We start from the raw sequence: 25,145 nt of genomic DNA on the forward strand, positions 1-25,145 counted from the left end.
GTGGGGCCCCACATATGAGAAAAGAGTTGATTTATTTCAGGTAGGGTTTCTAGGGGACAATGTAGGCAATGTGGGGGATATCTTTTTTGGAAAAAAAATTCTCTCAAAAAAATGTAAACCTCTGAGGACCTGAATTTTTTCTTTCAAAAAAAATGTAGACCCCTCAGGCCTTTCCGATTTTTTAATAAAAAAATATCGACTTCCAAAAATTTTTATAAAAAAAATATAGGCCTCTGAGGTCCATTCTATCCCATAAGGTGACTACATTTTCCATCTTCTTCATGGTAAGGAATTTCCTCCACCTCCCCCTCCTCCCCTTTTTTTTTTGGTTTGCCTGAAAATCCCAATAAGGTAGCCTGGTACAAAATGGTTCAACGCTTTAATTAGATTAAGATTATGTTTCCACAGTTGAAATCAATGGAATTTTCCTGGCTGTATTCCTGGTGTAACATAAAACCACCCCGTAGGTTTGGCTATTCCCACGTTTACCACATCCTCCACCCCCAGGCCCCCCTCATTATTCCCACAGCTTTTAGCCTCTGCTAAGCTTTTTTGCTAATTAGCTTAGGCCACTCACTCCAGCAGAGAGTCTCTTACTTTGTAAAGTTTTACAGTTTGACAATGAAACATGTGCCCTCCCTTCTCTACGCCTCCCCTCCCACCCCTTCTCCCCGTTTTCAAGATTCTTCTTTTGTTTTTCTTAATGAGCTGCGGTGTGGTTGAGGTTTTTGGATTCAACATAATTAATTTAACCTCGACCTAGTACTAATTAAGCGAAGGTAATATATTGGGAGCCCAGCATTTGCCGACTCTAGACTCGGGCTCTTCAAATCCAAATGAAAACAAAATCAGTTGGCTGGCGCCGGCCAACTTCATTGTTTCATTTCGTTTCGTTTGTCTTAATGCCGTTGAATATTTTTTTTTGTAGCTGGTTCTGGCTGTTTATTTTTGGAAATCATTCATTCATTCATTCATGTGTTTGCCTCCAGTAATCGGCCAGAACAGACCAGACACCAGTCGGAATCACTGACTGACTGGCTGGCGGAATGGCTAATGCTGTTCTTTGTTAGCCTTGTCAGCATTACGGCATAGCATTGACAGAATTTTTTTTTGTGGGAAACACAAAAAATGCGGAAGTGCATGGCTGTGAGTTTTGAAACAATTGAAGATATTGGAAAATTTTAGGAAATTTCAAGGTGCAATTTTGGGTCGGTTACCGACGAATTTTTTCCTATGGAAAAAATTGGACCCAGGGTCCCGACGAATTTTTTCCTATGGAAAAAAATTGGGACCCAGGGGCCCGACGAATTTTTTCCTATGGAAAAAAATTGGGACCCAGGGCCCCGACAAATTTTTTTCTATGGAAAAAAATTGGGACCCAGGGCCCCGACGAATTTTTTTCTATGGAAAAAAATTGGGACCCAGGGCCCCGACGAATTTTTTTCTATGGAAAAAAATTGGGACCCAGGGCCCCGACGAATTTTTTTCTATGGAAAAAAATTGGGACCCAGGGGCCCAACGAATTTTTTTCTATGCAAAAAAATTGGACCCAGGGTCCTGGACGAATTTTTTCTATGGGAAAAAAATTGGGACCCAGGGTCCCGACGACGAATTTTTTCTATGGAAAAAAATTGGGCCCGACGATTTTTTTTTCCTATAGAAAAAAATTGGGACCCAGTGTCCCGGACGAATTTTTTTCTATGGAAAAAAATTGGGACCTAGGGTCCCGGACGAATTTTTTTCTATGGAAAAAAATTGGGACCTAGGGTCCCGGACGAATTTTTTTCTATGGAAAAAAATTGGGACCTAGGGTCCCGGACGAATTTTTTTCTATGGAAAAAAATTGGGACCTAGGGTCCCGGACGAATTTTTTTCTATGGAAAAAAATTGGGACCTAGGGTCCCGGACGAATTTTTTTCTATGGAAAAAAATTGGGACCTAGGGTCCCGGACGAATTTTTTTCTATGGAAAAAAATTGGGACCTAGGGTCCCGGACGATTTTTTTTCTATGGAAAAAAATTGGGACCTGGGGGTTCCGACGAATTTTTGCTATGGAAAAAAATTGGGACCTGGGGGTTCCGACGAATTTTTTTCTATGGAAAAAAATTGGGACCTAGGGTCACGGACGAATTTTTTTCTATGGAAAAAAATTGGGACCTATCGTCCCGGACGAATTTTTTTCTATGGGTAAAAAATTGGGACCCAGGGTCCCAGACGAATTTTTTTCTATGGGAAAAAAATTGGGACCCAGGGTCCCGGACGAATTTTTTTCTATGGAAAAAAATTGGACCTAGGGTCCCGAACGAATTTTTTTCTATGGGAAAAAAAGTGGGACCCAGGGTCCCGGACGAATTTTTTTCTATGGGAAAAAAATTGGGACCCAGGGTCCCGGACGAATTTTTTTCTATGGGAAAAAAATTGGGACCCAGGGTCCCGGACGAATTTTTTTCTATGGGAAAAAAATTGGGACCCAGGGTCCCGGACGAATTTTTTTCTATGGGAAAAAAATTGGGACCCAGGGTCCCGGACGAATTTTTTTCTATGGGAAAAAAATTGGGACCCAGGGTCCCGACAAAATTTTTTCTTTAGAAAAAAAATTGGTCCCGTCGACGAATTTTTTTCTATGGAAAAAAATTGGACTTGAGGTCCCTACGAATTTTTTTTCTGTGGAAAAAAATTCTACCTCGACTTAAATTTTTATATTAAATACTCCAATCTTTATTAGGAAACTTCCCTATATTTCTGCCTGCCTGGTATTAAGTTATAATTTTTTTTGACATTTATTTATTGCTGGAATCCCTCCGGAATTGTCAGAAAAAATATTCAAAGAGCGAATATTGTTGATGCCTTGTCACTCCTTCGCTCTTTCTTAGCACCTGGTAATTTTAGCCTTAATTTGCATATTTCATAGCAATGGAGAGGTTAAGCACTTTCCAGGACCCTCAAATATGAAGCCAATCAAATTGAAACCCAAATATTTTCTTTTAATTATTTTCTGGGGAAAAATGTTTGTACAGAGACTTTCTCCTAATTTCTGGTATCCTGCTACTTTTCCAATTAACTTTTGACATTAATTGCCTGCTAGGATATTAATGAGGGTACGTACACAAGTTGCATAAAAATTAATTATTTCTACCTCTCGGAAGAATAATTTTTTTTTAATAGAAATTGTTAGACATGGAACTTCTTGTCATTTTCTGGAAGCCTGGGATTTTCGCCATTAACTTTTGACATTAATTACCTCTCAGAATATTGATGAGGGTAAAACTTTTAAGAAGTGTAATTTATGGTTTCCCTTGGGCGCCGATTTAAACATAACACTCAAAAAGTGTTATGTAGGAATATTTTGTTGAACATTTCTTTTTAAGGACACTTTTCTCCCTTTTCTGCTGGCCCAGCACTTTGGCAATTAATTTTTGACATTAATTGTCTTCCCGTAATATTAATGAGGGTACATAACACTTTTAACACATAATTAATTAATGTTACACGTTGGGCGCCACATGTTGTAAACAGATGATAATAATAATAAATTTTCTAACTAAAGACTGTAAACAAAATACTTTTCTCTTCTCTTAAAATGGGGTATCAACTCCCACAGATAGTACAAATTGCGTTTGAAAATCGCCTTTCAAAATTTTCTGATACCCTGGTATTTTTCCATTAATTTTTTTGACATTTTATGGCTGTTGAAGAAAATTAATGACGGTTCGTTCCATTAAGTCGTCGAAATTTATTGCCAAACATAAAAATGTTGTCAATAAACAACCTCTTGCACCACAGAGGCCATTAAACACAACTACCCAACCCTGCATTGTCGACATGTTGCTGATAAGCGAAGTGTTCAACCCCTTGTTTGGGACGCCAAATACATTGTAGTTTTGTAAACAATGACATTTACAACTCGTTTCTTTATCTCCATTGTTTACATTAGACAAGTGGGATATTTTGTGTCCAAAACAGTGTTGAGTGAAAACTAAATAATTTGGATTTTTTTTGAAATTTAATTTTTCAGTTTCTAAATTTTTGTATAATTTTTTTAAAGTTTTCGTAAAAAAAACCAGATCGAAAAATTATTTTCCGTTGGAAAAATATTTGTACAGAGGTTCCTGTGAATTTATTTCTGTATAAAAAACCTGCGCACCGACGTATTTGTTTTTATAGCAAAAATAGGTCCCAAATATTTTCTGAAGGAAAAAATCCATTCCAAGTGTCTGAATTTTTTTCTGCAGCATAAAAAGCTCCGCAGCCTCGGTAAATTGTTCTCCAAATAAAAAATCAATTCCAAGTGTCTGAAATTTTTTCTGCAGCATATAAAAGGTCCGCAGCCTCGGTATATTATTCTCCAAATAAATCCGGTCCGGTAAATTTTTCTCAAAATAAATTGGTTTCTAAAAAAATTCAGCTTCGGCGAATAAATTATTCTAGTGTCTAGGCATTTTTTTCAAGGGAAGAACTTTAAGTCTTCCATAAATAGTGGGCCTTCTCCATATTTTTTCTGCAGCATAAAAAAGGTCCGCAGCCTCGGTATATTGTTCTCCAAATAAATCCGGTCCGGTAAATTGTTCTCTAAATAAATTGGTTTCTTAAAAAAAATTCAGCTTCGGCGAATAAATTATTCTAGGGTCCAGACATTTTTTCAAAGGAAGAACTATAACTCTTCCATAAATAGTGGGCCTTCTTCATATCTTCCTTAGTTCCAACCCCTTCAAATGGGTTCTATAGGTAAATAATCATCTCTAATTATTCCCAACAAAATATTGGCCTGCCATCTGTTGCTGCGTAAAAACTACAGCTCCAGAAAATAATTTGGTGGTTGTCTGTACTAACTTCGTATTTGATGCATTGACATGTAGATGGCCTCTTTGATTCCCCGTATCATGGTCTACTCCGAACAGTTTATTTTCAAGCAATAATTGTTTGGTATTGGTACTGATTTCGAATTAAAACAATTGAAATTAAAAAAAAAAACATGGCCAGAGGAGAGCATTAAATGAAAAATAAGAAACGACTCCTAGATGCCAAAGATCTCTAGAATCCTTTGACTGTCACTTGTTTATCTTGGAATGATCTGCAAGAAAATATGTTCGAATTGAATATAAACTTAAATTCGCCGAAACTAATAGTTTCAATACAAAAATATCTTGGCTCAGAAAAAAAAACGTACAGAGAAGAGCTCTAAATAATAAAGAAAGCAATAACGCCATCTATAGGTCAATCTCAAATAAGCACTGTTTCCATTCGACCAATAGATGGTGTGCCAACAATTGGTTGGAAAATATGCTGTACCTTGGACAGTTTATTCTGCAGCAAAGTTTTTTTTGTATCGGCATTGGTTTCGATTTTAAAGAATTTAAAATCCACCTAATCCAAAGAATGGACATTAGAAAAGTACATCCAGAAGTGAAAAAAACCTAAATTCAGAAAAAAACTAATAGTTTCAATACAAAATTATCTGTGCCACAAAAACAACCCGTCCAAGAAGTGCATTTAAAGAAAACGAAGAAACGCCATCTATATGTCAATCTCAAATAAGCACTGAACTAAACCAGTTTATAATTTAAAGGAGCTGTTGTTTCCAATCGACCAATAGATGGTATGTTCTTTGGTAAGACCTAAACCAAAAAATTACCTTCAGAAAAGTACAAATTTGAAAATTTCCCTTTTTTCGCATGACCAAAAAGAGAAAATTTTCTATCAAGCCACGAATAGATACCGGTGCAATCATCGAGAAAAATTTAAATCCATCCGCCTCAGGACTTTTTTCTGAATAACCATATATTTACAAAACTTACAACTTTTTTTAGCTGTAATTATCCTCGTGCATTCAACCCGCTGAAAAAATGCCGTTTTCAAAACGGTACCAATATATTGGGGCCTGACATCTATCTATTGTTTGGAAACAAAGTCTCCTTGATGATGATGGTCTCGTTTGACACATAGATGGCGTTAGTATGGATGCTATACTAAAATGTAGACCCATGTAGACAATTCTCTTCGATGAATAGATGACGGTGCAATCATCGAGAAAAATTTAAATCCATCCGCCTCAGGACCTTTTCTGACTACCCATATGTTTAATGCACTTACAACTTCTTTTTAGCGGATATTATCCGCAAGCTTTCAACCCGCTGAAAAAAAGGCCGTTCTCAAAACGGAACAAATATTTTGGGGCTTGACATCTATCTGAAAACAAAGTCTCCTTGATGATGATGATCTCGTTTGACGCATAGATGGCGTTAGTATGAGTGCTATACTAAAATGTAGACCTATTTTGACAATTCTCTTCCAGGGGGTAAAGTGCTTAGAAAGAACTTCTTGTGTGGATTTTCAGACTATTCCATTGAAAAATGTGGTTAAAATACCGAATATCGAGGGTACCTTTCAATGGGGGCTATGCGATATCGTGGACTGATATAGCCCATCCTCCACCTTGACCTGCCTGCAGACAAAAGACAGATCGGTGCAACATTTTAGCTTCCTATATTTATTCGGTTTGACTCTAGCGTGATTACAACAGGCGGACAGACGGACAGGGCTAAATCGTCTTCGAATTTTACGCTGATCAAGAATATATGTATATACTTTGTTGGGTCTAAAATTATTATTTCGATGAGTTGCAAACGGAACGACGGAATTAATGTACCCTCCAAATTTATGGTGAAGGGTATAAAAAAGCCGCCTAGGAGTTAAGGCTTCAAAACATATCATAAGGAATTCTAGAGCGACGGATAGATGGCGGCCAATACGTTATGGACAGTATTTGGAAAATATTTGTTTTTGGATTTTCCCATAGAGAGTTTCATTAAGAATCTTTAGGTCCCAGTATTTATATTTGTTGAAAAACTCCCTCCCTTTCCAAAAACTTTCTTGAGAAATTGTTTTTAATTGATGCCTGGATGGCGGTCCAATACATAAGAAGTTGTTTTAAGTGACGGATAGATGACGGTTCACTACTTTTTGAGAAATATTTGAAAAAAATATTTTTTAAGGACTGTGGGAATTTTTTTGTTGGAAATTTTCATAAGGGCTATCAAAAACGTCGCCTTTAGGTTAATGTATCAAAACATATCATAAGGTATTCTTGAGTGACAGATAGATGGCGTGCCAATACGAGCAATATTTGGAAACTTTGTGTTTCTGTATTTCCCCATAGAGAGTCGAAGCATCTTTAGGTCCAAGTATCTAAATTTATGGAAAAACGCCCACCGTTACCAAAATCCAAATTAGCACATATTTCTTGAAAAGTTGATTCATGTGTCGCATAGATGGCGGTCCAGTACTCTATGGAAAAAATATGAAAATGTTTATGACAAGAAATTTTCAGATAATAATTTCTCTCTTAAAGAATTTTTGAGTCTAAGTATTCATATATATTGAAAAACTACCTCCCTTTCCAAAATTCAAATTAGCACAGCTTTCTTGAGAAATTGTTTTATGTGAGGCATAGATGGCGTTGCAGTACTTTTGGAGAAAAATTCGAAAATGTTCCTCTAGGAAAAAAAATCAGAAAGTAATTTCTTTCTTAAAGAATATTTAGGTCCAAGTATTTATGTTTATGGAAAAACTCCCACCGTTTCCAAAATCCAAATTAGCACAACTTTCTTAAGAAATTGTTTTAAGTGACACATAGATGGCGCTCCAGTACCTTTGGAGAAAAATTCAAAAATGTTTCTCTATGAAAAAAAAAAAATCAGATAATAATTTCTTTCTTAAAGAATATTTAGGTCCAAGTATTTATGTTTATGGAAAAACTTCCCCCGTTTCCAAAATCCAAATTAGCACAACTTTATAAAGAAGTTTTTTTAAGGTGACGCATAGATGGCGGTAGATTACTTTAAGGGAATATATGAAAATGTTTCTCTATGAAAAAAATATCCAAATAAGCACAGTTTTCTTAAGAAGCTGTTTGAAGGTGACACATAGATGGCGCTAGAGTACTTTATGGGAAATATTTGAAAATACAACTTTCTTTAGAAGTTGTTTTAACTGACGCATAGGTGGCGGTGGAGTATTTTATGAGAAACTTTTGAAATTTTTCTCTATGAAAAAATCCAACTTAAGACAGTTTTCTTAAGAAGTTGTTTTAAGGTGACGTATAGATGGAGGTAGAGTACTTTATGGGAAATATTTGAAAATACAGCTTTCTTAAGAAGTTGTTTTAACTGATGCATAGGTGGCGGTAGAGTATTTAATGAGAAATATTTGCAAATGTTTCCCTATGAAAAAAAAAATCAAATAATCATTTGGAAGTTTCTTTTGTTGGAGATTTTGAAAAAATGAATCCTCCTAAGTTTAGAAACAAAATCCATGCCATTTACATTTCTTATCTCTTTTTTTTTGGTCTCTTAAATTTCCCTTCAATTACCCTACGATTATAAATAATTACCTATTTTATTTTTTCTTCCAAAATTCCTTCTTCACTTTTCTGCTAGCCTGGTATTTTGCTCATTAACTTTGACATTTTTATATATTTCTTTTCATTACATACAAAAAGAATTATGTACGTACGTCCATCTATGATTAATGAGTGAATGATGGATGGGCGAAGGAATGAATGAGTGGAGGTATGAATGAATAGTTGAATGTTATACGAATATTAATTAGCCAAGTTAAATATGTGTAATTGTTTTTGGCCTAATGTGGTTGCCTATGATGTGGGAAAGTATTGCTTTTTTTTGGCCAAGCCTTCTAGGGACTGCCACAAACAAATTGGAAGCCCCCATAAAAAAATCCACCAACTACCTAGCTACTCTTCCTTTTGGCCTGGTAATTTTCTCATTAACTTTGACGTTTATTAATTAGCCAAGTGTCATTTAAATGATAATGAGATCTCATTAACCGCACAACTTCATTACCACGGCAAAGAATTTTAATTAGATAACTTTTTCTGTTTGAATTTTTTTTTAGGTTGTATGGCACTTAACATTTTTTTCGACTTTCTTGCATTCCGACTTTTTACTTTTCCTGCCAACCTGGTCCTTTTTTCATTAAGTCTGACATTTTGTTATGCCCATTACCACCACCACCATCAACAACTAATTAATGTGACAGACAGACATCTTCAAGTTTTAATTGCCAAACTATTAGTGGTAGGGGGATGTCACAACTCCAAGGACTTTTTTTGCCATATCCTTCAAAAGGGAATATATTTTCTGTTGCTGCTCCTGTTTTTCTGCCAACCTATTCCTTACTCATTAAGAGTGTTAAAAATATATGTTCCCCCTTGGGGCAAGAAAAATAATGAGAATGCTGTTACATTTTTAATTACTTTACTTGACTATAAAACAAATGGCGCCCAACGTTGGGGAAATGTCTAATTAATTAGTTGTGGCACAACATTTGCCGCATGCCTTCCATCATTAAGGGATGCCATGGCTGGCTGCTTAACCCTTGAATAACCTCAACAAAATTTCCATCAAATGTTGATTTTATTTCTTTACAAAGTTGGAAGGACTTTGAGCCCTTTTGAGAGCCTAATTAAGTCTTGGGAAAATAAAACTTTTTTGCATTGAATTTTCGGGACATTTTTTCTTGTTTCCTAAATTGTTTTAAGGGTTAATTGGGTGGTCCATAAGGGCATCCTTTTTTCTTGTTGCTGTCATCCCAGTATTTTTTCATTTGGCAAAAGTTTTCCTCAAATAAAACAAAATACTTGTTTCCCACTTTGACTGGATGAAATACGGCCACAGGCACTAACTGATTATCTTACATTTCTTAGCTAATTATTATTTTTTTGTTGGGTTTACAAAAATTACGATTTGAACAGAAATTTATTTTTCTGAAATCCCATCCATTAGGAGTAAAGTTTCATCAAGGAAATAAGAAATCTTGGCCTTCAAAGATAAGCGAATCAATAAAAGTTTTCACCCTGGACCTTAAACAAGCAGATACTAAGCTAAATTTAAATAAGTTCCGAAAAGCCATCATGGATTTCGAGATTCCGCAACTTCTTTTAATGTTTATGCCTCGTGTGTAAAGCTCCCATCTAATTGGCAGAAAAATAACTCTTTCTCGGTACAAATGCAACTTTTTTGGGAGCGACATCTATCTGTCGTTTGGTAAACTACAGCTCCATAACATAATACTGTGACATATAGGTGGCATTTGATACTTATGCCTTTTAAAAAATAGAAATTTCTAGCAAAAAATGTAAATGCATCAATCTGATGAGTATTTCCTGAAAACCCGTCACTACTTTGAATTTTTAAAAGTGCTAAAGATTCTTTTACAGAACACTATTTTTTGGACCCGAATATTTCTATTGGTTGGAAACTGAATCTTCATTACATTATGTTCTGATGTGACACATATATGACTTTGGATGATATTTTTCTTTTAGTTCTGCATTTCACATCGGTCTTCTGGACAGTCTTCTAGAGATATGCATATACATCCGTCTGAGGCTTCTTTTTGAATAGCCATCATGAATTGGATAATTTTTTCAAAAACCTTTCCACTGAAGAACTAGCCGCTCTCAGTACAGAAAAAATATTTTTGAGCCCGACATCTATATATCGATTAGAAACTAAGTCGTCATAAAACAAGTTAAATAAGTCGTGTTGCTGATGCGACATATAGATGGCACTGGATGATTATTTTCTTATAGCCGTACCTTTCACAGAGGAGGATTTCTTGCACAGAGATTCTCGAATATGATTTCGATATTTTTTTAGAGTACCTACAACTTCTTTTACAGGCTTTTATCTTCATACTTTCACTCCATTGAAAGGACTTGTCGTTCTCAGTACAGAACAAATATTTTTCTTAGCCTGACATCTATATATCGGTTGGAAACTAAGTCTTCATGAAAGCATGCGCGTGTGTGACATATAGATGGCACTGGATGATGATTTAGGTTTGCCTTTCATAGGGTAGATTTCCTTTTTGCAGTCTATAAAGAAATTTTATAGTTCAAGGCGTTTTCAGGGTATGGCCTCGGACGTACAACTTCTTTTACAGGCTATTCTCTTCTTGTTGTCATCCCTTTGAAAGAACTTTCCGTTCTCAATACAAAACCAATATATTTGAGCCCGCCATCTATCTATCGGTTGGGAACTAAGTCTTTATGCAATGATGCCCTGACGTGACATAAAGGTGGCGTTTGATGATGATTTAGGTTTGGCTTTCCTTTTTGTAGTCTATAAATAAATATTATAGTTCAAGGCGTTTTCCGAGTATGGCCTCGATATTTTTAAAGGACCTACAACTTCTGTTACAGTTGAAAAGACTTTCCGTTCTCAATACAAAACCAATATATTTGAGCCCGCCATCTATCTATCGGTTGGGAACTAAGTCTTTATGCAATGATGCCCTGACGTGACATAAAGGTGGCTTTTGAGGAAAATTTCTTCTAGTTCTGCCATTTGTAGAACAAAATTTCTTGTCTTCCAGAAATATGTAATGAAATCTATTGGGGACTTTTCCCGAATAAGTATCAATATTTTAAAACATGGTACTACCTTTAAAGGCTATTATCTTCATGCTTACATTTAAAGAATCCCGTTCTCAATACAGAACCAAAAAAAAAATTAATCCGACATCTATCTATCTCTTGTAAACTATGCCTCCATTATATGATTCTCTGGCTTGACATGTAGTTGGCGTTAATAAGTCAGTCTTGACCTGACTGTAGTTTTTTCGAATTTAAAATTTAATCCGACATCTATCTACCTCTTGTAAACTATGCCTCCATTAAATGATTCTCTGACTTGACATGTTGGTGGCGTTTGAAAAATAAGTCAGTCTTGACCTGGCTGTATTTTTTTCGATAGATATTTGAGACTTTGAATATTGTACTAGAATGTGCCGCTGGTCTAGATGTTGAGGGTCATTCATGGAGGAGTTCGATACAGAACAAAAAAAATTAATCCGACATCTATCTATCTGTTATAAACTAAGCCTCCAGTAAATGATTCTCAGGCTTGACATGTAGGTGGCGTTTAAAAAATAAGTCAGTCTTGACCTGGCTGTAATTTTTTTTTTTGATAATTTATTTTAGTTCTGTCATTTATAGAACAGAATTTCCTGTCTTCCTCTATTTGGGGACTTTTCCTGAATAAGTATCAATATTTCAATATTTTTTAAAGACATGGTACTACCTTTAAAGGCTATTATCTTCATGCTTACGTTGAAAGAATCCCGTTCTCAATACAGAACCAAAAACAAATTGATCCGACATCTATCTATCTCTTATAAACTATGCCTCCATTAAATGATTCTCTGGCTTGACATATAGGTGGCGTTTGAAAAAATAAGTCTGTCTTGACCTGGCTGTAATTTTTTCGATAGATATTTGAGTCTTTGAATATTGTACTAGAAGGTGCCGCTGATCTAGATGTTGAGGGTGATTTATGGAGGAGTTCAATACACAACACAAAAATAATTTATTCCGACATCTATCTCTTGTAAACTAAGCCTTCACTAAATGATTATCTGGCTTGACATGTAGATGGCGTTTAAAAAATAAGTCAGTCTTGACCTGACTGTAGTTTTTTCGAATTTAAAATTTAATCCGACATCTATATATCTCTTGTAAACTAAGCCTCCATTAAATGATTATCTGGCTTGACATGTAGATGGCGTTTAAAAAATAAGTCAATCTTGACCTGGTTGTATTTTTTTCGATAGATATTTGAGTCTTTGAATATTGTACTAGAAGGTGCCACTGATCTAGATGTTGAGGGTGATTCATGAAGGCGTTTTGGGACAGGAAGTATTTTTTTATGGGAATATATTTATCCTGGCTTTTTTCTCTTAAAACTAAGACCATCGATATATTGTCATATAGATGGCGCTGACTGATAACTGAGAATGATATGACTTCTGGTCGAGTCCGGGGGAATGTCATTTGTTTCTAGGCAAAAAATCTGCTTTTGAAAATTTGAATTATTTCAAAAATTGACCTAAAGATGGCGCTGGTATAAGTAATGGGGCCGATTCATAAATAAAAATAAGCGATGCTATATTTTTATATATAAATGAGTAATAAGTATGTTCAGATTTAGTTTTTAATGTAGGCATATGGAAAAGTCGATAATTTGCATATTGACATGTAGAGGGCGCTAATTGGGAATAGTTTTTAAATAGAAAAAAAGTTGCTGATAGACTGTGATCTTTTTTTCCAAAGGCACTTTTCCTTTTAATATAGAAAACAATCAGTCCTCTTGATTTATTACTGACATTTTTCCTTGGGTGTCCTTTCGCATTACAACCTCATTTAAGCATTGTTTCCTTTTTATTTTTTTTTTGTGTGTTTTCCATCTCCCAAAAACTTTTCCATCAACTAATTAAAAATGTTGGTGCCTGCCATAGAGCGTTAGCAGTAGCAGCAGCAGCATTTTTGTAAAATCCCAGTTGTCTACGAATCTAGTTTTCTGGGCGCCTATTCCTTACTCATTAACTAGCTAGCTGGCATTTTTCGGAAGAGATAAATAAAACAATAATAACCACAACTATTTTTAATTAATTACTTGGCAGAGAGTTTTAATTGCCAAGGATTTTTATTGGCCTCTTGGTGGTGGGGGAGGAGGAGGGGAATTATTTTTCCTTAAAATGAAATGTCGATGCTTGGATGTCCTGGTATACATATATGTTCTGGTGTGTGTGTGTCAAATTCCTGGTGCTAAAATTTAATTACATATTTTGTGTGTGTGTGAGTGTGTTTAATTACCAAATCATTTCTAAAGGAATCTGTATGTCTGTGGTTTCACACTGTCCTTTTTCCTTCTCCAATTTGTTATGAGCTCCTATTCCTTGCTCATTAACTAAAGTCTATGTTTGTTGAAATGTCATATTTATATTGGATTTCATTCTCCATTGCCGGGGGGGAGGGGGGGGGGTTTTCTTGGGAAAGCTCATTAACTCATTTCATTTGTAATTATTGTTTTAGTCAACCCTCTCCTCCACCACTACTAGTTTGCCATGTGGGTGTCCTGTTTTCTGGCAAAGCATTGCTATGGCTTTCTTTTTGGATGCTGGAAAATGTTTCTGTATCCCGTTTTTCCTGTCATTGCTAATTTGTGGTTGAGATGAATGGAGACCGTTCTATTGGTATTTCGCTTTTCAGCCACTTCACGGCGAATCGGCATTTCGTTAATTATTATGCCCAAAAAAGGACATTCGATTTACTTGCTCTCTTTTATGAGAGCCTTTTGAATCTATGGCGAAAAAATTGCCAAAAATGTAAAGTGAAATTTTTAACATTAGGGTCTAATGGATTTGACTTCAATGGCCCACCAACTTGAAACCAATGCCTATAATTCTCGTTTTATTTTTTTTTTTTCCAAATAAATATTTTCATAAATTTTTAATTGCGATTTTTTTTTTGAGAAGTTATAAATAAATTTTACCAGAAAATTCCATGTTGACATTTTTTTTTGTATCAAAAAACCTCACTTAATCACTTTCTCCTTTATAACGCCAAGGTGCACATTATTTTGTCATAATGCCGTTGAGGTTAGGGGTCTCATTATCTTGTTTTATTAATTTCTTTATTTATTTTTGTTAACAGTTTTTTGTTCTCATTTCAATGGTTGTTTATGAAAGTACTTGAATTTTGATTCGTTGCTTGATTAATTTTTTTGTTATTTATTTGTTTTTGCAAAATGAGTAGAGACAATGATGCAATAAATGTCTTGAACACGTGCCTTTTGGGGGATGATTTAATGGAGACAGGGATAAATTGAAACAATTTCAACGGGGACTGTTTTTAATTCGCCGGATATCAGATGCGATTTTTTCAAAAAAAAAAAAAAATTCGGGAACCAATTTTTTTCCATAGAAAAAAATTCTTCGGGGACCCCAGGTCCCAATTTTTTTCCATAGAAAAAAATCGCAGGGACCCCAGGTCCCAATTTTTTTCCATAGAAAAAAATCGCAGGGACCCCAGGTCCCAATTTTTTTCCATAGAAAAAAATCGCAGGGACCCCAGGTCCCAATTTTTTTCCATAGAAAAAAATCGCAGGGACCCCAGGCCCCAATTTTTTTCCATAGAAAAAAATTTGACGGGACCCTGGGTCCAATTTTTTTCCATAGAAAAAAATTCGTCGGCGACGCACAGGTCCCAATTTTTTTCCATAGAAAAAAATTTCGGGGACCCCAGGTCCCAATTTTTTTACATAGAAAAAAATTCGCCGGGACCCTGGGTCCAATTTTTTCTATAGAAAAAAATTCGCCGGGACCCTAGGTCCAATTTTTTTCCATATAAACAAATTCGTCGGGGACCCTAGGTCCAATTTTTCTTGCATAGAAAAAATTCGTCGGGACCCCAGGTCCCAATTTTTTTTGCATAGAAAAAAATTCGTCGGGACCCCAGGTCCCAATTTTTTTTGCATAGAAAAAAATTCGTCGGGGACCCCAGGTCCCAATTTTTTTTTTCATAGAAAAAAAATTCGTCGGGGACCCCAGGTCCCAATTTTTTTTTCCATAGAAAAAAATTTCGTCCGGGACCATAGGTCCCAATTTTTTTCCATAGGAACCCCAGGTCCCATTTTTTCCATAGCAAAAAATTCGAGGGTACCCAGGTTGAGATTTTATTTCTTCCACAGAAAATAATTCGCTGGATAAAAATTTCACTTGCCCTTTGATTTTTTTCGAACCACTGTTCCAATTCTTTTTTTTCATACACGTGCTAAATCTAATTCACATGTTAATGAACACACAACAACAACAAAAACATTTACATGGTCGATTACAAAAACAACACGCACATATTTTTTTGAAATATGTTTCTGTGTCACAAGACCACGGAAACACATGTTGTGGCCGAGACGACCTTTAGTTTTAATGGAAATGAAAAATGTCAACAGACGATCTGAACTGATCGCCTGTTACACTTGTTCCACACATAGATACACACAGATGGTGTGGGTTTTGGAATATAACATGGGGTGGGGCAGACGATCATAATTTCTGTGACAATTTTTAAAAACTAAATTTAAAGATTTGAACAGAAAACTGCACTTATAATAAACTGTCGGATATAAGATAACCAAAATCTGGCCCTCTTTAACCTCTTGTGGCCTGGTTTGCATGTATTTCTTTATACAAACTTCGTTTGCTTTGTCTCAATATTCGTTGAGTGGCTTTTTCGAAGGCAGCAATAATTTTCAAGGCCCTTTTGGTTGGGTGTTTCAATTTTGTACTTGTTTTTTTTTTTGTTGGTTATGTTTTATTATACCTTCCGATAACCAGCCAGCCATTTGTGGTTTTGAAAATTTTGAATAGTAGCAATTTTTCGAAAATCTGGCAAACGTCTACCAAATTCATGGTGGCCTGATGACGGTTAGATCATTTTTCAATCGGAAACTCCAAAATAATCCTAGAACTAAGAATATTTTTTCAAATTTCTAAATTTTATACTAATCTCAAAATTTTTCCTCCCTTTTCTTACAGAACCTTTAGCAATGGCGCTGCAGACATCCAGCCAGAACGTCGTCAACGTCTCAATACGGCCCCTGGTATGCGTGCCAGCAATTCGGGCAATTCAGCAGCATCCATGACCTTTGGCGTAGTTGGTGGTGGCAAGAGGCCATACAACACAATTTTGGGTTCAACAATATCGCACATTACCGATGACAGCAGCACGGAAAGTTTGACACCCGGCTCATTTAGTAATCGTGGCAGTATAACCAAATCGGTGCAAATCAATGATGCTAAGGATTTGCGTTTAATGGGCTCGCAGGCCCACAAACAGCATCAGTACAAAGATGAGAGAGTAGTTTTAGTTTCGCGTAAAGTACCGTTTTTCATATTTTCGGCATTGCCCTACTACAAGGGTAAGAATGGAAGGTAAGGTTCCAAATCAAAATCAAAGAAAAAAGCTTTTAATTCAATTCTCTTACCCCATACAGGGCTGAATTGCGCAAGGAGGGCAGACGCCGCAACACCTCGGCCTCCCGGCCATTGTCGGCCATCAATGATGCCCCCTTTGATCCCTTCGATTTGCTGGGCATTGAGCGGGGTGAAAGTGGCCAGGTATGTTTTGAAAAAAATACACATTTCAATATTTTGTATTAATTTATAGTTTTTTTTATCTATTTCAGGACATTTCCTATGGCCATCTCTTGATACCCTCCCGTCAATTCTCCAAGGAGGGCAAAAAACATGGTGCCGGCACTGTATCATTGCTTGAGGGTCAAATGGAAATCACCGGCACGGCTGCATTGAAAAATCATGGCATTGCTAGGTAAATTTTAGTTGTCCTCTCCATCGATGCATTGTAAATCCCTTTTTCGGGGGGATAGTATTAAGATTTGTAAAAAACAATTCCTCATATTCATCAATATTTGTAAGGACCATTTTGAGGGGTATTTTGGAGTTTTCATTTGTCATTTTTAAAACTTAAGCGGATCATAAAAATAATATAAATTCCCCAATATTATTTTGTTGCATGGAAATGCATTTTCTAATGTTATCTCCAAGATTTTGTACAAATAGTTCATTATCATTCAGTCCATATCAATGTTGCCCTGGCAAAAATTAAATTTGTGAGGAATGGCCTTATAATCGGCTGGCCATTTCTTTTCATACCCTTCACTGTGGAAATTCTGTAAATGTTGAATATTTATAAAATCAGGCCTATATTGAAATTGTTTCCCAAGAATTTAATTTTCATTACCCAAAATATTTCTGGTCTGTTTCTCTAGGGGTTTCGATAGGTTTTTATCGTTTTAAATTAAAAAGAAATTAGTTTTGAGGTTCTATAAATGTCTGTTTGTGACTTTTACTCGAATGATGACTGGTATCCATGGTAGCTACCATACCGGTATTGAAAGGGCTATATCGGTCCACGATATCGAATGGCCCCCATATAACCGACCAATATTCGGTATTTTGATGATTTTAGGCACTTTTTTCAATGGAATAGTAATCACAATTATTCTCTTAAAAATAATTGTCTATATAAGTCCACAATATCGTATATCCCTCCATATTACTGTACCTCTCGATATTAGGTTGTTTGATGATTTTAGCAACATTTTTAAATGGAATTGTCTGAAATTTTACACAAGGAGTTCTCTGTGAGTTCATTATTCCCTGAACGAGAATTGTTTATATAGGTCCACGATATCGTATATCCCCCATGCAATGGTGCCTCCGATGTTGGGTATTTTGTTGATTTTAGCCACATTTTTCAATGGAATTGGCTTAAAATCCACACAAGGAGCTCCTTCTGAGTACTTTACCCCCTGAAAGAGAATTGTCTACATAGGTCCACGATATCGTATATCCCCCATATAACTGTACCTCCCGAAATTCGGCATTTTGATGATTTAAATCACAGTTTTCAATGACATTCTCTGAAATTCTAGGGTCTACGTTTTAGTATAGCACTCCTATAACGCTACCCCAAGATATTTGGTATTTCCAAGATTTTTGCGACATTATTCACCGTCAAATTTCGTATAGCCCCCATATACAGGTTTTTTGAGAGGCATTTTTCGACGGATTTTTATTTTTAAAAATTTTCAAGTTCATTTCGAATGGTGGAAGGTATAAAAAGTTGGTCTCGGCCGAACTTACCTGCTTTTTTACTTGTTGTATATATGTATATATAATTCTGTTAGATAATCTGAGTGTAACATTATAATTGACTTCATTCCAACCCGAAATCTTTTAGGATCATTTTACTGTAATATTTTCTTACCGCTAAAAAGACAACATGTACTAACAATTCTGAGCCTTCAGAGTTTACTATCGCCCTTCTCCCATAGATCGTCATGGATAATCATGTATTGTATGCACCTATGGTAGGTAAAAACTCCCATAACAATTGTGATTTTGACTTTTCTAAGTAGCCCTCATCCTCTGTCAGAATAGTAGGAAGGAAGGATTTCTTGGAAGTAGTATTTTGTGTATAAAGTCTATCACCAAGCCAAACATCAATATACGTTGTGAAGGACACATCACTGTCCTATACGACCAGAAGGTCTTCTCGTAGAAGTCTAGAAGATTTTATTTGAAGGCAGATATGTCTTATCTCTTCTTCATAAAAGGGTCTTCTAATAAAAACAGGATAATATTTGTGGCCTGATAATTCAGACCCCTTCAGCCAGTCATAGAATACCAGAAGTTTTTTATAGAAGGCAAAAAGGTCTTCTCTCCTTTTTTCCAAAAGATCTTCCCTCCTTTTTTCCAAAAGGTCTTCGCTCCTTTTTTTCCAAAAGCTCTTCTAATACAGCCAGCTTATTATTTAGGTTTGGAGAACTCGGTCTTTTTCCTTTACTTCTTTGCATTAATATAATCAATAGAGTCAGGTCCCTGATCGAAGGTTTATTTAACATTCCTTTTCCATCATAATTGACGAACAAAAGTACCATTCCTAGGCACTTGGGTTCTCCAGTGAAGATAAACTAAGCATGCCAAAAATTGGATTTATAATACCACAACTTAATTATTTCTGGGGTCAAATTCTCGCACTTGAATATTTCGATCGAAATTAATATAAATTTGTATATTTTGCCTTGGTTTAATTCAAAATTTTCGTGGAATAGGTCAAATATTGAATGGGTTATAAATCTGACTAGGCTAACTAATCCTGAAAATGGGTGTTAATGCAAAAAAAAAAAAAAACTATATTATAAACATGCTTTTAGAGTTGGAACTTTGTTCTTCATTTTCATCAATTTGTGCGATTCAGAATTTTGGAATTTAGCCCCGTATCTACTCCCAACTAATTTTTTTGAAGTGAAACTACAGGGTCCTATTCTTGGGCATAAAATATATAATTTCGATATAAAGAAGACCAAAGGATGTTCCTATCCTTCAACAAAAATTATTTTTTTTGTAAGTTTTAATGAATGTCAGACATTCATTCATTCATTGAACCTGTAACCTTGTTCTTCACCTCCAATCAACAAGATATTTTTAGCCCAAACAACTTCATATCTTCTTCATCTGTCTAGAAGAGATATAAAATCTACAAAAACAACAACAACAACAAATTTCAATAACAACAGTAACAACGAAATAAATGTTATTATTATTGTTACCACTCATGACAAGCCCTCTTTTACTTGAGATTGGGTGTCGAATTCTTTGTTGAGTTTTTTTTTTTGTTTTGCATTTTTTATAATTATTTTACAATTGCTGCTGTTGTTGTTTGTTTGTTTTTCCTTTAAATAAACAAAAAATGCGTTGTTGATTTAATCGTGCCTTACGTTTATTTCTGCTATTCAAATTCCGCACAATTAACAAAACAATTTGGGAGTACTACAATTTCATTGTAGATGGAATTTTTTTAATTTAATTTTCTTTTTGTTTTTATTTTGTTTTACAATAAACAAACTATGAGGGAAAAGTGGAAAAAGTGTTGAGTTGTAGGGGGAAGGTGAAGCAGGTATACATTTTACATGTGGCCAAAAATGGGTTTTAGTTGATTTTTTGTGGCCTTTTTGAAAACCTAGGCAAAAAATAAAAAAAAGAATTTTTCCTTCAAAATTCTGATGCAATATTAGAATACATTTTTTAATTGAGGGCACAGTTAAGATTCCCTTATTGAAGCCCTTATGATCCTCATTTTTTATGGAATAGAAATATGTTGGATATTTCATATCAAATATATTTCATGATATTATTTTTTGGGATATTAATATGTCTTGGTTAAAAAAACCTTTATTGAAGGACCTTCGAGATCCTTTTAGGTTCCTGGTTCCTGAAAGTCTAAACATTCTCTTTCCATTTTTTTGTAAATTCTTTCCCATTCTCACTTTCATATCGTCTCCCTTTTTGTAAACATCGTTTCATGGCATTACCCAAATTTTTTCATCAACCTTTTCCCAACATTTTCTATTTTTCCAGGACTAAATTAATGACACGACATGAAGGAAAATGGTAATCGCAAATTCCATTTCTTTCTCATATTCATTGTTATTGTTTATTTGGTTTTACGTTTTATAACTATTGTTGTCAATGTAAACTGTGCGTTAATTAAACATTTTTAAACCTGTGCGTGTGTGTGTGCGTAGAAATAATTTGTTACGAAAAACACCTTTTATTGGACAAGCTTAGATTTTGAAAATTCTGACTGCTTCACAATTTCGAGCGACAATTCAATAAAAAAAATCTAAAAAAACTCCTGCGTTCGACATGGTGAACCAGTCGTTTTATATTTTGCCATTACAAAACAGCAATTTGAATTCCCAAAGTGTATATGTACGTGTGCGTGTGTTTGTTTTACATATTGTGTGTGTGTGTGTGTGTTTTGTAGTAGTTAGTTTAGTTCCCCATTTTCCTTGGTATAATACTTCATTCGAAACCAGAAAAAAAATCCAATAAAATTTGGCATCATGTAGTTATGTTTTCTTTTAGAACAGCTTCTTAATATTTTTAACGATTTTTATTAGAAATTTATTAAAACATAACATTTTTTCTCTTTTCTAGGTGTTTCACTTATGACAACAATAATCGCAATAATACCGCCAGCCCATCGCCAGATGTGAAAATTGATTTTGATGAATCGTTGGATGGCAGTCGATGCTCACAAGTATGTAAAAATAATTGGATTAATTTTAATTAAGAAACAAAATTCAAACAAAGTTTTCTTGTAGGATTAACGGAAGGTAGGGTTGTAGAAGTCCTAAGACCCATACAGGGACCAAAAATCATGTCTCTCACAGAGGAGGGAAACAGGAAGATATTTTTCTTGGCAAGACCTTATCGAAGAGAACCAAAAGTGTTTGTCATAGAAGACAAGAATGTCTTTTTATTGAAGGCCATTGAGACCTGAAGGTCCTCTCATTGAAACCAGATGGCCTTCTCCTAGAAGACGTGAAGGTCTTCTCATAGACGACCAGAAGGTCTTCTTATGGAAGATCAGAAAGTCTTCTCATAGAAGACCAGAAGGTCTTCTCATAGAAAACCAGAAGGTCTTCTCATAGAAAACCAGAAGGTCTTCTTGTAGAAAACCAGTAGGTCTTCTCATAGAAGGCCAGAAGGTCTTCTCATAGAAGGCCAGAAGGTCTTCTTATAGAAGATCAGAAGGCCTTCTTATAGAAGACCAGAAGGTCTTCTTATAGAGGACCAGAACGTCTTCTGATAGAAGACCAGAAACTCTTCTCATAGAAGACGTGAAGATCTTCTGATAGAAGACTAGAAGGTCTTCTGTAGTATTCTGATAGCAGGCCAGAAGGTCTTCTGATAGAGGAATAGTATGTCTTCTGATAGAAGACCAGAAGGTCTTCTTATAGAAGACAAGAAGGTCTGCTGATAAAACACCAGAAAGTCTACTGATAGAAGACCAGAAGGTCTCCTTCTCATAGAAGACCAGGAGGCCTTCTTCTCATCGAAAACCAGAAAGTCTTTTTCTCATAGAAGACTGGAAGGTCTTTTTCCCATAGAAGACTAGAAGGCCTTCTTCTCATAGAAGACCAGAAAGTCTTTTTCTCATAAAAGATTAGAAGGTCTTCTTCTCATAGAAGACCTGAAGGTCTTCTTCCCATAGAAGACCAGAAGGTCTTCTTCCCATAGAAGACCAGAAGGTCTTGTTCTCATAGAAGATCGAAAGGTCTTTTCATAGAAGACCGAAAGGTCTCCTCATAGAAGACCGAAAGGACTTCTCATAGAAGACCGAAAGGTCTTCTTATAGAAGACCAAAAGGTCTTCTCATAGAAGGCCAGAAGATCTTCTCATAAAGACCAAAATGTCTTCTCATAAAGACCAAAAGGTCCTCTCATAGAAGACCAAATGTCTTCTCATAGAAGACCAAAAGGTCTTCTCAAAGAAGACCAAAAGGTCTTCTCATAGAAGACCAAACGGTCTTCTCATGGAAGACCAGAAGGTCTTCTTCTCATAGAATACCAAAAGTCTTTTTCTCATAGAAGACCAAAGATCTTCTTTTCATCTGAAGACCAGAAAGTCTTCTTCTCATAGAAGACGTGAAGGTCTTCTTCTTGTCATAGAAGACCAGAAGGTCTTCTTCTTGTCATAGAAGACCAGAAGGTCTTTCTTGTCATAAAAGACTAGAAGGTCTTCTTCTTGTCACATAAGACCAGAAGGCCTTCTTCTCATAGAAGACCAGAAAGTCTTTTACTCATAAAAGATTAGAAGGTCTTCTTCTCATAGAAGACCACAAGGAAGACCAGAGGGTCTTCTTCGTATAGAAGACCAAAAGGTCTTCTTGCCGTAGAAGTCCAGAAGGCCCTCTTCCCCTAGAAGACTTCTAATAGAAGACCAGAAGGTCTTCTTCCCATAGAAGACCAGAATGTCTTCTTCCCATAGAAGACCAGAATGTCTTCTTCCCATAGAAGACCTAAAGGACTTCTCATAGAAGACCGAAAGGACTTCTCATAGAAGACCGAACGGACTTCTCATAGAAGACCGAACGGACTTCTCATAGAAGACCGAAAGGACTTCTCATAGAAGACCGAAAGGACTTCTCATAGAAGACCGAAAGGTCTGCTCATAGAAGACCAAAAGGTCTTCTCATAGAAGACCACAAGGTCTTCTCATGGAAGACCACAAGGTCTTCTCATGGAAGACCACCAGAATGTTTTCTCATAGAAGACCAAAACGTCATCTCTTGGAGTCCTTCGAAAAACCCTTCTCATCCTCTTATAATGAGTAGCTCTCCTATTGTCTTGAAATTTTCTCATAGAGGTCCTGAAGATTGTATTTTATCTTTTCTCATAGTAACCCTCAAAAATTTCTTCTGAAAAGCTATTTGAACTTTTCTTGGAACAGTTTAGGTATTCTTCTAGGGGTTCTCAAATCCAATATTCTCGAATTTAGTAATAATTTTTCTCGCTCTTTCTTTTCCAGCTCCAACAATATTCGGCCAATATTTTAGATGATCCCGAACTGATTGCCGGCAAGCATCGTACTCTGTTAACCTTTACCTCGTACATGACATCGGTGATTGACTATGTGCGACCATCGGATTTGAAAAAGGAGCTCAACGATAAATTCCGTGAGAAATTCCCACACATACAATTGACCCTGAGCAAATTGAGGAGGTAAGGGGTCTCAAGGATTTTTTATTTTTTATTGTTGTTGAAAATGAAAATTTTCCTTTTTTCAGCATTAAACGTGAAATGCGTCGCATCAACAAATTGGACAGTCGCATCGATTTGGTAACCATATCGCAGGCCTATGTCTATTTTGAGAAATTAATTTTGGCCAATTTAATCAATAAATCCAATCGGAAATTGTGTGCCGGAGCCTGTCTCTTGTTGAGTGCCAAGATGAACGATGTCAAGGGGGATTTGTTGAAGAGTTTAATTGAGGTGGGTATTGAAAAAAATTTGATGATTGGAAGGTATTTTATTTAAATTTGTTTTTATTTGTTTGTTTCAGAAAACCGAAAACGTTTTCCGTTTGAATCGCAAAGAATTGATTTCCTCGGAATTTGCCGTCCTTGTTGCTCTGGAATTTAGTCTGCATGTACCCATGCACGAGATCTTACCTCATTATCAGCGTTTACTCTACGAATCCTAGAATTGGCCTAAACGCTTTGCCGACAAGCGTTTCCTAACGGCAGCTGCAAATACATCGCGCCATTATTTTCGTCGTTGTGCCAGTAGCAAGAAATAGAGTTGGATTTTTGTTTATAACAAATGTCAAGGATTTTCTTATAAGAATGTAGTTTTTATTTCTTTTTTATATTAGCAACAACGATTATCAAGCGAGGTGTAGGTGTATTTTTTTTTTATAAAAAAGTAACAAAATCTTAACTAGAAGTTAACGCATTCGTATGGGTATTTTGATATGAAGAAAAATAATGATTTTCTAAGGAATTTTTTTATATAAATATAAAGACAAACCACAATGAAAATGAGGTGTGAATGTAAAAACATATTTAAATTTTTTGGGTACCGAAAACAAAACAAAAACAAAAAATATTTTGAGAAAAAATAAATAAGCAAAAATAAATATAATAAAATCCAAGTAAATTTATATGAAATATTCTTTTTGAAAATATTAAGATACTAAAAGTATAAAATCGAAGAAAAATTTATGAAAAACATATAAGAAAAATATTTCAAAAGAACGGAGCTCATATATAAATAAAACCAGGAAAATAATATAAGTAAAGTAAAAAATAAACCAAAATAATAAATAAAATAAAATAACACATTTCAAATGAACGGATATTAGAAATGCCAAGATAAAAAATAAAAGCTCATATATATATATAAATAAACACT

At 35.4% G+C, this 25,145-nt stretch overlaps 1 protein-coding gene across 2 annotated transcripts in view; it reads left to right on the forward strand.

Moving 5' to 3' along the window:
* LOC101893741 (CDK5 and ABL1 enzyme substrate 1) overlaps positions 1 to 24,772 on the forward strand; it is a 78,637-nt gene extending 53,865 nt beyond the window's left edge. Inside the window, exons 4-11 of one of the 2 annotated variants that reach the window (XM_020035087.2) lie at positions 16,396 to 16,791; positions 16,854 to 16,977; positions 17,046 to 17,188; positions 20,803 to 20,835; positions 21,385 to 21,487; positions 23,761 to 23,954; positions 24,020 to 24,224; positions 24,295 to 24,772. In XM_020035087.2, coding sequence (XP_019890646.1) covers positions 16,396 to 16,791; positions 16,854 to 16,977; positions 17,046 to 17,188; positions 20,803 to 20,835; positions 21,385 to 21,487; positions 23,761 to 23,954; positions 24,020 to 24,224; positions 24,295 to 24,435 — 1,339 coding nt within the window. In that variant the 3' untranslated portion in view covers positions 24,436 to 24,772. The remainder of the gene's footprint in view (positions 1 to 16,395; positions 16,792 to 16,853; positions 16,978 to 17,045; positions 17,189 to 20,802; positions 20,836 to 21,384; positions 21,488 to 23,760; positions 23,955 to 24,019; positions 24,225 to 24,294) is intronic. The other variant, XM_059123799.1, reaches the window with a different exon arrangement.
* The last annotated feature ends 373 nt before the right edge of the window (positions 24,773 to 25,145 follow it).

This window comes from Musca domestica, unplaced genomic scaffold (assembly GCF_030504385.1).
Source record: "Musca domestica strain aabys unplaced genomic scaffold, Musca_domestica.polishedcontigs.V.1.1 25, whole genome shotgun sequence".
Classification (NCBI taxonomy): domain Eukaryota; kingdom Metazoa; phylum Arthropoda; class Insecta; order Diptera; family Muscidae; genus Musca; species Musca domestica.